This window comes from Scyliorhinus canicula, chromosome 20 (assembly GCF_902713615.1).
Source record: "Scyliorhinus canicula chromosome 20, sScyCan1.1, whole genome shotgun sequence".
NCBI classification, from domain to species: Eukaryota; Metazoa; Chordata; class Chondrichthyes; order Carcharhiniformes; family Scyliorhinidae; genus Scyliorhinus; species Scyliorhinus canicula.
In genome coordinates, this window is record NC_052165.1 from 40,771,739 (window position 1) to 40,785,757 (window position 14,019).

At 46.2% G+C, this 14,019-nt stretch overlaps 1 protein-coding gene across 3 annotated transcripts in view; it reads right to left on the minus strand.

Moving 5' to 3' along the window:
• The window catches only part of rfx4 (regulatory factor X, 4), a 146,657-nt gene that overhangs the window by 85,062 nt on the left and 47,576 nt on the right, over positions 1-14,019 (minus strand). For all 3 annotated transcript variants that reach the window (XM_038781178.1, XM_038781179.1, XM_038781177.1), the window contains one exon: positions 440-653. In XM_038781178.1, coding sequence (XP_038637106.1) covers positions 440-653 — 214 coding nt within the window. The remainder of the gene's footprint in view (positions 1-439; positions 654-14,019) is intronic.

The following is a 14,019-nucleotide window of genomic DNA, read 5'->3' on the forward strand; positions in this document are numbered from 1 at the left end:
TTAATGTCCAGGGATATGTGGGTTAGGTGGGGTTACAGGGATAGGATGGGAGCCCGGTTAGGGTGCTCTTTCAGAGAGACTCGATGGGCCGAATGGCCTCCTTCTGCACTGTAGGGATTCTGTGTTCTGTGACTTCTATGTGTAGCAGAAACACCAGCATGAACCAGTTGGGCCAAATGACCTGTAACCCTACTGTATATTGGATGTAATTCTGGAGATAACTTTTCCATTTTGTCAAGTCTCTTATTCTCCTCCCTCGGATGGATGGAAATAGGCAGCTCCTGAATTCTCATTAAAAACTGCATGGTTCTGTTTGTAAAAAGGCTGCACAGTTTTTGTCCCTCGCATTTTATCTGTGAGACAAGGATGATCTACATTTAATTTGTGCATTGGCATGAAGCAGCATAGATAATGGATCAGTCACTCATTGTGTGTTTACCTTCTCCTCCGAGAGGCTCGCTGGCAGATTTAGGTCTTTGACATTTGGAAACTCTGGCAGCAAGGTGCCCAGCTTGGAACGTGGTGAATATGCCACCGTCTGCTTTGCCACTTCTTTCTTCCCCGTTTCGTTTACCCAGGCTGCTCCTTTCTTGGAATACATCACATCGTAATATGGGGAGCTCTCCTTCACAGCTATCCCATAATAATGGTATCTGTTAGCGGCAATCACACACACACACACCAGGGTTACTGTTAAATAATTAGACAAATGGTTCTCTAAATTCAGAATAAACAAATCAACCAGCTCATTGATGGCTCTGACAAGGCGCCAGCACAGGGCACAATGGGCTGAATGGCCCTCTTCTGATTCAGTTTTCACAGTAAGTGCCGAGGACACTCAAACAGGAGTCAAACTGTGCAGGGTACAGCAGAGATTATTTTTCATTATTTTGTAACTTTCTAGATCAAATCCCCGTATGACTTCTAGTGCACCTCAGCCGGTACGGGAATTGAACCCACGCTGCTATACTTGCTCTGCACCACAAACCAGCCGTCCAGCTAACGGAGCTAAACCAGGTACGGTCACACTCACTTTCATTGTGCATTCAGTGCAAAACAGCTGTGAAGTCACTACAGTGTGAGGACAATGTAATCCTGGAGTCAAAGCTGACGCTGGACAGATCCCAGTTCAGGCATTTCTGCGATGTCCAGTCTCCATGTTGAATGACCCAGCAAAGGACTGCTGATATTAATCACCCATTTCTAACTCTGCTTCTCTCCATTAGTACAATTCCTCACAGTAAGAGACAGGGATCAGACGCTCTCTGTGTGGAGACACTTCCAGATAAATCTACATAATCTCCCAGTGGAATACTGCATTGATCTGGAGCTTGCTGTCTCAGTCAGGGAGATGGAACTGAAGAGTAGTTTATTAACAGTGAGTCTGATATGAATGGAGATGCAGCGTGTTACAGTGTAACTGTGTTAGTTGGCCTCCAACGCAGGACTAATGATCCAACATTTGAATTGAGGAAAAACAGAAGTATGGTTGGGTTGTGCGGGATTGTAGTGGAGATTCCACCTTAAAGAGATTGAAACGCTGCCCAGGATCAAACACCAGACACATTCTGATCTTTTCCCATCAATACAAGCCTCCTTATGGGCAGACAGGAACATAGGAACAGGAGGAGGCCATTCACCCCCTTGAGTCTGTTCCACCATTCAATGAGATCATGGCTGATTATCCATCGAATGTTTTTGTTAGCGTATCTTCCCACCCAAACACAGTTTGTTACCTTTTGGTGATTAGTGGGGAAGTGATGGAAGGATTCCTGAGCCCGATATCTGCCCCTTGAACCAAGTTATGAATGCTCTTTCCGTGACCAACAAGTCCAGGTGTTGGCCTTGAATCCAGAGCTTCTGATCAGAGGTAAGGACGCTGCCCATTGTACCACAAGGCCTCTAATCCACCTAAGTGCATCTGCTTGATATTCCTTAATATCTTTACATAACGATAATGGATCGCTATTAGATTTAAAATTAACAAGGGATTAAATGATCTATTAGTATCTGCGTTAGAAAGTTCCAAAATTCTATCACCCATTGTGTGTGGAAGTGTTTCCTAATTTCATTCCCGAATGTATTGCCTCTAATTTTTAGATTATGGCTTTTAGTCTAGACGGCCCAAGCGATGGAAATAATTTTAATCTATTTTATCTGTTTCCATTAATATCCTGAAATCTTTGACCAAATCACCCTTTAACCTTCTAAATTCCAGGGAATACACACCCCTAGTTTGTGTTAATCTCCCCTTGAAAATTAACCCTTGATTTCCAGGCTTCATTCTGGTGAATCACCCTCCATGGTCAATATACCCTTCCTAAGATGTGGTGCCCAGAACTGCTCACAGTAACTCCGGATGTGGTCGAGCCAGGGCTTTGTATAACAGCAGTATGACGTCTACTCTCTTATATTGTAGTCCTCTAGATGAATATGAGCGGGACTTGGAAGTACAATACCAGGGGCCTCAGGGTCACATTGTCCTGACGGTGCTTTGAGTAAATCTCTAGCTTGGCTTAGCATCAAAATCCCATCTAGGCCCATCTAGATCCTAGTAGGCATGGTAACCAATCTAGTGATCTTGCTATGATGTGATCAATCGAATGATCTTGGTGTGCAACCAATGTGGTAGCAATGGGCTGAATTCTCCGCCTCCAGACGCTGGCAGCTAAAATTGCAATCGGGCAGAGAATAATGAGCATTGTAAAAATTGTGACTTTGCAACCAATCTGGGAACAATATCTCCATGAAAACGAGATTATGATCAGGTTGTCTTTATTGAGTGTTAGACAGGTGGTAGAAGTGTGAAATTTACATGGATCTTAAGAATGACGTGTGCATTTAGACACAAGTTACCATTGGTTGCAAGTGACAGTCCATCATTCCACTAGCCTGATAATCCAATTCCCAGAATCCCAGTCTCTTTTGTTCACAATGAAATTACCTGGGTCAAAATGTGTCCAGCCCCAAAGGAAAACCATCACTCCCTAAGTGCAGGAGTAGCTAGTTCCTCACTGGGGAGAGGGACAGCTCCACCTTTTAGGTATTGGGGGACATCACCATCTGCTCAAGGGTAATTAGGGAGGGGCAACAAATGTTGGCCTAGCCAATGCCACCCACAGCCTGTGAAATGGGCTCTAGGAACGAGAAAATGATGACCACCGATGTGTTTTTGGATACCAACACTGAGCTCACATCATGGGGCAAGGAACCAAATATCAGGACTGTTTACACCACTTGGTGGAAAACCATTTTATGTCGTGGGTCCTTTCCATAAACAGATGCCCAAGAATTTAGGTTCCACTGTTCTATTGGGAGACTAACAATTTAACACAAGCAGGGGCCTATCTCTCTTCCAAGATTTAGAACATTGAAATGTTATGGTAGTGAGGAAGGGACCATTGTTACTCTCCAAGCAATTAACCTGAAAGTGGGTAGGCTCAGCAGACTTTGTAAACCAGGTTTGATACTACACTGGATTTATATTCCAAAGCAGTGGAACACTACCCCCTCCAGAGTCAACCCAATTCACTCCTGGTGCAGTTTAGCAAATCACTTGCCACCAGTCGTAATCTTGCAATGTAAATGTACACGTCATTCTTTTTTAAAACATTAATTTAGAGTACCCAATTATTTTTTTTCCAATTAAGGGGCAATTTAGCCTGGCCAATCCACCTAATCTGCACATCTTTGGTTGTGAGGGTGAAACCCTAGCAAACACGGGGAGAATGTGCAAACTCCACATGGACAGTGACCCAGGGCCGGCCACTTGCCGCCCTGTACACGTCATTCTTAAGATTCATACCAATTTTACACTCCAGCCACCTGTCCAGCATTAATTAAAGACAAACCAATACCAGCGTCCGTAAAGTTCCAGGCGAGCGGCCACACGGAATCGCCTGTTAGAAATCTCATTATTTATTTTACATACTAGAATACAAAACCGACTCCCCGAAGGGTGTCCCATGCCTGGCCCACACTTGGGTTGGGGTATTTATATCCCAGTGAACCCTTGCTTAGGGTTCCGCCCCCTTGTCTGGGGCAATCATATTCAGCTGAGGCCACTGGCACTCTGATGTTGCAGACCCGGTCGCCTCCGGTCTGGTTATGACAGTGTTGTAGACTGGTTTCTATGGAGATATTGGGCTGAATCCTCTGTTTGGGAGGCTGAGGGGTGAATTCTCCGCCTCCCCAGCTGGGTGTTTCTCTGCGCCTCGCCGTCGCTGGCAGAGGGATTCTCCAAATCCGCCGCTGGCCAATGGAATTTCCCATTGTAGACACCCCCCCTGCCACCAGGAACCCTACGTGGGGGTGCACTGCCAGCGGAACAGAGAATCCCGCTGGCGGAGAATTCACCCCTCAGTGTTCCTGCCGGAACGCGTGCAATTCACGTTCCTGTTGGGAGCACTGTTTGTTCTGAAATTTGGGACATGCAAATGGGCATGAATTGAAAGCAATTCCCACCCCCACTGGCAGCAAATCTGCTGGGGCCAGAGTTCCGGCTAAAGAGCCTGACAAGCTGGAGCTGCTTATAGGATCTCCACTCACCACACACTCTCATCCCAGATATGGATATGGCTCAGAGAAGGTTTGCCCCCTGCCTGTTTCAGGAGTCTGACGTGGACCCACTGCCCAATGCCATTGAGGAGAGGAGGGACAGTTGGTTGGGGTGAGCCCTGCTAATCCCTTGCTTCCTCTGCAGTGGAACAGCGCTTCTGAGGAGTGCATTGATGATTGGTGGGCAGGTGACCACGCGTGTTACCTTGGTGAGTCAGCTGGGGCCTGAGGGTTTCCAGAGGGGTGGCCTGGATCAGCTCACACATGACCAGAGGCTCTCTGAACATTTACAGGACAGAGTGAGCAGTCAGCAGGGTGAACAGCCAGGAGCCTGTAAGTAGCACCTTAGGGATGCATTTAAATAATAACATACTGCAGCACTGGTGGTCTGGGCAAGGCCACCCCGAACTCAAGGGAAAATATCCGAGTGCATGGACATGGCACTGTTCCTCCCCTGATACTCCCTCCAGCCTAGGCAGCCACGCTCAGCAAGCCCACCATATTTTGAGAGTTTATTTTAGAGTTTATTTACCCTCTTGCTCCTCCTCAACAGCCCTGGAGCCTTGGCCCCACTTGTAAATACTTATACCAATTTGCATCCTCGTGACCTCCACCTGGGAGGGGTGGAGCATCATGAAGGGGTGGAGCATAAAGTGTCCAAGCCACTAATGAGGACCCGCAGGCGTCGAGAGCGAACTTCACTAATGCCGCCAGCAGACGACCGGTGCATGGCATCGGAATCTGCGCCGCACACAAATCACTTTTTACATTCTGTTACCCTGACATTTAGATTAACCTAGGACAAAAGTTCGGCGCAACATCGTGGGCCGAAGGGCCTGTTCTGTGCTGTATTTCTCTATCTACATTACCCATTATTCTCTGCCCGATCGCAACTTTAGCTGCCAGCGTCTGGAGGTGGAGAATTCAGCCCATTGCTACCAGATTAGTTACACACCAAGATCACATCAAAGCAAGATCACTAGATTGGTTACCATGCCTACCCAGGGTCTAGCTGGGCATCATTTTGATGCTATGCCAAATTAGAGACTCGCTCAAAGCAATATCAGGACATTGTGACCACAAAACTCCTGACATTGTACTTCCAAGTCCTGCTCGTCATTCTGCATCACTCCCAAGCTGAGACAAGGTAAATTCCACTTGTCCATAACTGTTACAGTCAGCAGCTTAGAAAGGAATTTAATACCTGAACAAATTCCTTCAGGGTTTTTGTTTAGGTCGAATTTTATCCTAAAACAAGAATCTTTGAAGAGTCTAAAACACGAGAAATTTACAAATGACTTCTCCCTCCACTGTGAACCTGCTCTTTGTGTATTTCTGGAAGAGGCAACTCAGATCCAATCTGGATTTCACAAAATGTCGTCCACCACAGATACATCAATCAACAAAGTTGTTTGTACATTTAAATATTCCCCATTTAACTTCCCTTCCTTTGACCTTTAAAATCATTTCATCCGCTGACTCCCCCACCCACCATCAACATCTCGGAGATTACTATTGAAATTTAACTGGAACAATTGTATCAACACTATGGTTATTAGAGCGGCTGGATACTCTGTGAGAGTGGTTCACCTCCTGGCAAACAAAACATCTCCACCATCCACAAGGCTTGAGTCAGGAACGTGATGCATATCCACCACGTACCCTGGACACTAACACTCAAGGTGGTCAACACCAGCCAGGACAGAATAGACTTTTGGCCAGTGCCCCTATCCCTGGACTCAACAGCCACTTTGTTTCTATACTGTGAAGATCAATATACTGTGGAAGGGAGTTTTTCAGAATTGAGATCTATAACTAGTGGTGTTCCACAGTTATAGATGTACAGTTGCTTGGACCACTGTTGTTTGTAATATAAATGATCTGGAGGAAAATGTCGATGGTCTGATTAACAAGTTTTCAGATGACACTAAGATAGGTGGAGTTGCAGATAATGAAGAGGACTTTCAGAGAATACAGCAGAATATAGATAGGTTGGAGAGTCGGGCAGAGAAATAGCTGATGGAGTTCAATCCAGACAAATGTAAGGTAATGCATTTTGGAAGATCAAATTCAGGTGTGAATTATACAGTAATTAGGAGCATTGACATACAGAGGGATGTGGGTGTTCAGGTCCACAGTTCCATGAAAGTGGCAATGCAGGTGGATAAGGTGGTCAAGAAGGCTTACAGCATGCTTGTCTTCATTGGCCGGGTTATTGAGTACAAGAGATGGCAGATCATGTTACAGTTGTATAAAACTTTAGTTCGGCCACATTTCGAATATTGTGTGCAGTTCTGGTCGCCACACTACCAGAAGGACGTGGATGCTTTGGAGAGATTGCAAAGAAGGATTACTAGGATGTTTCCTGGTCTGAAGGATTACTAGGATGTTTCCTGGTCTGAAAGGTGTTAGCTATGAAGAGAGGTTGAATAAACGTGGATTGTTTCCGTTGGAAAGACAGAGGATGAGGATAGACCTGATTGAGGTCTGCAGAATTATGAGAGGTATGGACAGGGTGAATAGTCAGAAGCTTTTTCCCAGGATGGAAGACTCAATTACAGGGGGGCACAGGTTCAAGGTGAGAGAGGGAAAGTTTAGGGGAGATGTGTGGGGAAAGTGGTGGGTGCCTGGAATGCGTTGCTAGTGGAGGTGGCAAAGGCAGGTATGATAGCAACATTTAAGATTTTTCTTGATAGACACATGAAAGGGTGGGGAATGGAGGGAGGCAGATTGTTTGGGCAATAAGTAGTAGGTCTAAATAAGAAATCTGGATTGGCGCAGGATGGTGGCCCGAAGGGCCTGTTTCTGTACTGTAATCTTCTTCGTTCATATTCTTTGTTATCACCAGACTGGTTACACCATGCCAATATTATTGGGTTGATTACTGGGAAGGGCTCACTGATACACCATGACTACAGTGTGTACAATTTACAAAATGCACTGCAGTAACTCACCAACATTACACTGGTAGCACCTCACGGTATCACCGAATCACAGAATGGTTACAAAACAAAGAAGACGGTTTGGTCCATTATATCCATGATAGCTCTCTGTGAGAGAATCTAAGCTAGTCTCAGCCTCTTGCCTTCCCATGTAGCAAGTAGAATGTTGGCCTTTATTTCAAAGGGAATAGAGTAGAAAAATAGGGAAGTCTTGCTAAAAGTGTACAAGGCACTAGTTAGACCACACTTGGAATACTGTGAACAGTTTTGGTCCTCTATCTAAGGAAAGATATACAGGCATTGGAGGCAGTTCAGAGAAGGGTCAGTAGGTTGATCATGGATATGGAGGGATTTTCTTATGAGGAGAGATTGAGTAGGTTGGGTTTGTACTCATTGGAATTTAGAAGAATGAGAGGCGACCGTATTGGGATATATAGGATTCTGAGGGGGCTTGAAGGGTAGATGCTGAGAGGTTGTTGCCCCTCTGGGAGATTCTAGGACCAGAGGGCATAATCTCAGAGTAAAGGGTCACCCATTTAAGACAGAGATGAGGAGGAATTTCTTCTCTCCGGAGGCAGTGAACCTGTTGAATTCTTTACCGCAGAGGGCTGTAGAGCTGGGTCATTTTGTATGTTCAAGAGTGAGATGGACAGATTTTTAATCAGGACGGTTATAGGGCTAAGGCGGAGTTGAGGATTATCATATCAGATCAGTCATGGTCTCATTGAATGGCAGAGCAGACTCTTTGGGCTGAATGGCCTACTTTTGCCCCACATCTTATGGTCTTATGATAATTGAGGATGGGCAATAAATATGACATTATCAGTGATTCCCATATCCTGAGAAGGAATTAAAAATACCAATTCACCTATCCTCAGCTGCAGTTTCTAGACTCTTGTTTATAGGAGCCTCCACTTGAGCACTCAGATAATCATATCTCAGAAATAAAAGGACACAGAATTGGAGGTGACTTTGTGCCATATTTTGATTGTGGATTGGTAGATAGGAGACAGAGAGTAGGGATGGTGAGAATGAGCTCTGATTGCAGAATGTAATGTTCCCCAGAAACCCACCCAGGATTCCTGGCTTTCCTTCATACTTATTACAAACTTGGATGAAGGATTTGACAGTTGTACATCCTACTTTGCAGATGACATCAAGTTGCGAGATGGAGTAAGTTGTGATTAAGTAGCTTCAAAGAAACATGGCAGATTTAGCGACTGGTTGACCAAGTTCAATGTGGGAAAATATGAGGTAATCCACATTGCAAAATGGAATATTCCAATGGTGAAAGATTCAGAACTCTGGAGCAGCAAAGGGATTTCCAAGCCCGTGTACATGTTCACGTTCATGAGGGGTAGCGGTAACGTCACTGACCTAGTAATCCAGAGGCTCAGGCTAATTCTCTGTCAACGTGGGTTAAAATCCCACCACGGCAGCTTCTGGAATTTAAATCAATTAATAAAATCTGGAATTGGAAACTAGTCTCAGTAATGGTGACCATGACATCATCGATTTGTCGTAAAAATCCATCTGGTTCACCAATGTCCTTTAGGGAAGGAAATCTGCCGTCCTTACCCTGTCTGGCCTACATGTGTCTCCAGACCCACAGCAATGTGATTGACTCTTAACTGCCCCCTGAAATGGCCGAGCAAGGTTCTCCGTTCAAGGGCAATTAGGGACAGGCAACAAATCCTGGCCTTTCCAGTGACGCCCACATTCCATTATAGAATTAAAAAAGTACATAAATCACCAAGCCGCAGGGTTAAAATTAGACACACAGTTCGCAAAACAGAACTGAAAAATCACAACTCTCATTATTGAAGATGTCCACAAATAAAGATCCATTAGTTCATATATGACGGCCAAAGTCATAATTGGAGATGGCTAGGCCACCCTGCTGGTTGACACCTAGAACATAGAACATAGAACATAGAACGATACAGCGCAGTACAGGCCCTTCGGCCCTCGATGTTGCACCGACATGGAAAAAAAAACTAAAGGCCATCTAACCTACACTATGCCCTTATCATCCATATGCTTGTCCAATAAATTTTTAAATGCCCTCAATGTTGGCGAGTTCACTACTGTTGCAGGTAGGGCATTCCACGGCCTCACCACTCTTTGCGTAAAAAACCCACCTCTGACCTCTGTCCTATATCTATTACCCCTCAATTTAAGGCTATGTCCCCTCGTGCTAGCCACCTCCATCCGCGGGAGAAGGTTCTCGCTGTCCACCCTATCTAACCCTCTGATCATTTTGTATGCCTCTATTAAGTCACCTCTTAACCTTCTTCTCTCTAACGAAAACAACCTCAAGTCCATCAGCCTTTCCTCATAAGATTTTCCCTCCATACCAGGCAACATCCTGGTAAATCTCCTCTGCACCCGTTCCAAAGCTTCCACGTCCTTCCTATAATGAGGCGACCAGAACTGTACGCAATACTCCAAATGCGGCCGTACCAGAGTTTGGTACAGCTGCATCATGACCTCATGGCTCCGGAACTCAATCCCTCTACCAATAAAGGCCAACACACCATAGGCCTTCTTCACAACCCTATCAACCTGGGTGGCAACTTTCAGGGATCTATGTACATGGACACCGAGATCCCTCTGCTCATCCACACTACCAAGAATTTTACCATTAGCCAAATATTCCGCATTCCTGTTATTCTTTCCAAAGTGAATCACCTCACACTTCTCCACATTAAACTCCATTTGCCACCTCTCAGCCCAGCTCTGCAGCTTATCTATGTCCCTCTGTAACCTGCAACATCCTTCCGCACTGTCTACAACTCCACCGACTTTAGTGTCGTCTGCAAATTTACTCACCCATCCTTCTGCGCCCTCCTCTAGGTCATTTATAAAAATGACAAACAGCAACGGCCCCAGAACAGATCCTTGTGGTACGCCACTCGTAACTGCACTCCATTCTGAACATTTCCCATCAACTACCACTCTCTGTCTTCTTTCAACTAGCCAATTTCTGATCCACATCTCTAAATCACCCTCAATCCCCAGCCTCCGTATTTTCTGCAATAGCCGACCGTGGGGAACCTTATCAAACGGTTTACTGAAATCCATATACACCACATCAACTGCTCTACCCTCGTCTACCTGTTCAGTCACCTTCTCAAAGAACTCGATAAGGTTTGTGAGGCATGACCTACCCTTCACAAAACCATGCTGACTATCCCTAATCATATTATTCCTATCTAGATGATTATAAATCGTATCTTTTATAATCCTCTCCAAGACTTTACCCACCACAGACGTTAGGCTCACCGGCCTATAGTTACCGGGGTTATCTCTACTCCCCTTCTTGAACAAAGGGACCACATTTGCTATCCTCCAGTCCTCTGGCACTATTCCTGTAGCCAATGATGACCTAAAAATCAAAGCCAAAGGCTCAGCAATCTCTTCCCTGGCTTCCCAGAGAATCCTAGGATAAATCCCATCCGGCCCGGGGACTTATCTATTTTCACCTTGTCCAGAATTGCCAACACTTCTTCCCTACGCACCTCAATGCCATCTATTCTAATAGCCTGGGTCTCAGCATTCTCCTCCACAATATTATCTTTTTCTTGAGTGAATACTGACGAAAAGTATTCATTTAGTATCTCGCTTATCTCCTCAGCCTCCACACACAACTTTCCACCACTGTCCTTGACTGGCCCTACTCTTACCCTAGTCATTCTTTTATTCCTGACATACCTATAGAAAGCTTTTGGGTTTTCCTTGATCCTACCTGCCAAAGACTTCTCATGTCCCCTTCTTGCTCGTCTCAGCTCTCTCTTTAGATCCTTCCTCGCTTCCTTGTAACTATCAAGCGCCCCAACTGAAACTTCACGCCTCATCTTCACATAGGCCTCCTTCTTCCTCTTAACAAGAGATTCCACTTCTTTGGTAAACCACGGTTCCCTCGCTCGACCCCTTCCTCCCTGCCTGACTGGTACGTACTTATCAAGAACATGCAATAGCTGTTCCTTGAACAAGCTCCACATATCCAGTGTGCCCAACCCTTGCAGCCTACTTCTCCAACCAACACATCCTAAGTCATGTCTAATGGCATCATAATTGCCCTTCCCCCAGCTATAACTCTTGCTCTGCGGGGTATACTTATCCCTTTCCATCACTAACGTAAAGGTCACCGAATTGTGGTCACTGTCTCCAAAGTGTTCACCTACCTCCAGATCTAACACCTGGCCTGGTTCATTACCCAAAACCAAATCCAAAGTGGCCTCACCTCTTGTTGGCCTGTCAACATATTGTGTCAGAAAACCCTCCTGCACACATTGTACAAAGAACGACCCATCCAATGTACTCGAACTATATCTTTTCCAGTCAATATTAGGAAAGTTAAAGTCTCCCATAACAACTACCCTGTTACTTTCGCTCTTTTCCAGAATCATCTTCGCCATCCTTTCCTCTACATCTCTAGAACTATTAGGTGGCCTATAGAAAACTCCCAACAGGGTGACCTCTCCTTTCCTGTTTCTAACCTCAGCCCATACTACCTCGGAAGAAGAGTCCCCATCTTGCATCCTTTCTACCACCGTAATACTGTCCTTGACTAGCAGCGCCACACCTCCCCCTCTTTTGCCCCCTTCTCTGACCTTACTAAAGCACCTAAACCCCGGAACCTGCAACAACCATTCCTGTCCCTGCTCTATCCATGTTTCTGAAATGGCCACAACATCGAAGTCCCAGGTACCAACCCATGCTGCCAGTTCCCCTACCTTATTTCGTATACTCCTGGCATTGAAATAGACACACTTCAAACCACAGACCTGAACACTGCCGCCCTCCTGCGAAGTCAAAACTGTGCTCCTGACCTCTCTACTCTCAATCTCTCGCACCCCAAAACTACAATCCAGGTTCCCATGCCCCTGCTGAATTAGTTTAAACCCCCCAAAGAGTACTAACAAATCTCCCCCCCAGGATATTGGTGCCCCTCAGGTTCAGATGTAGACCATCCTGTCTATAGAGGTCCCACCTTCCCCAGAAAGAGCCCCAGTTATCCAGAAATCTGAATCCCTCCCGCCTGCACCATCCCTGTAGCCACGTGTTTAATTGCTCTCTCTCCCTATTCCTCATCTCACTATCACGTGGCACGGGCAACAACCCAGAGATAACAACTCTGTTTGTTCTCGCTCTGAGCTTCCATCCTAGCTCCCTAAAGGCCTGCCTGACATCCTTGTCCCCTTTCCTACCTATGTCGTTAGTGCCAATGTGGACTATGACTTGGGGCTGCTCCCCCTCCCCCTTAAGGACCCGGAAAACACGATCCGAGACATCACGTACCCTTGCACCTGGGAGGCAACATACCAAACGTGAGTCTCTCTCGCTCCCACAAAATCTCCTATCTGTGCCCCTGACTATTGAGTCCCCAATTACTAATGTTCTACTCCTTTCCCCCCTTCCCTTCTGAGCAACAGGGACAGACTCCGTGCCAGAGGCCCGTACCCCATGGCTTACCCCTGGTAAGTCGTCCCCCCCACAAGTATCCAAAACGGTATACTTGTTACTCAGGGGAACGACCGCAGGGGGTCCCTGCACTGACTGCTTCTTCCCAGTCCCTCTTACAGTTACCCATCTATCTCCAGTCTTTGGTGTAACTACTTCCCTGAAGCTCCTATCTATGACCCCCTCTGCCTCCCGAATGATCCGAAGTTCATCCAGCTCAAGCTCCAGGTCCCTAACACGGTTTTTGAGGAGCTGGAGTTGGGTGCACTTCCCACAGATGAAATCAGCAGGGACACTGACGGCGTCCCTCACCTCAAACATTCTGCAGGAGGAGCATTGTACTGCCTTCCCTGACATCCCCTCTAGATTAAAAAAAAAACAAGAAAAAGAAAAAGAAAGGAAGAGCTTACCTGATATTACCTCAAACCCTGATCCCGCTGAAAGGTAAGCAAATTTAAAGGCACTCACTCACCTTCACGACAGGCCCCTGCTCCCGCTTCCCAACCACCGTGGGGTGGGGGGGTTGGTTAGAGGAGGAGGTAGGGTGGGAAACACTCACAAAGTGTTTCGGGTTTAACTGTCACTTGCCAACAGCCCCTCCACAAACCACCTTCAACTTAGGCTGACCGCACTGCACGTATGCAAATTTCCCCAGAACAGCTGATCAGTAGCTCTGCTATGCTGCCCTCTGCTGGTTGCTTGCCTTTACTCAAACTCCTTGGGTCTTCTTCGCAGGTTCACCTTCAACTTAGGCTGACCGCACTGCACGTATGCAAATTTCCCCAGAACAGCTGATCAGTAGCTCTGCTATGCTGCCCTCTGCTGGTTGCTTGCCTTTACTCAAACTCCTTGGGTCTTCTTCGCAGGTTCACCTTCAACTTAGGCTGACCGCACTGCACGTATGCAAATTTCCCCAGAACAGCTGATCAGTAGCTCTGCTATGCTGCCCTCTGCTGGTTGCTTGCCTTTACTCAAACTCCTTGGGTCTTCTTCGCAGGTTCACCTTCAACTTAGGCTGACCGCACTGCACGTATGCAAATTTCCCCAGAACAGC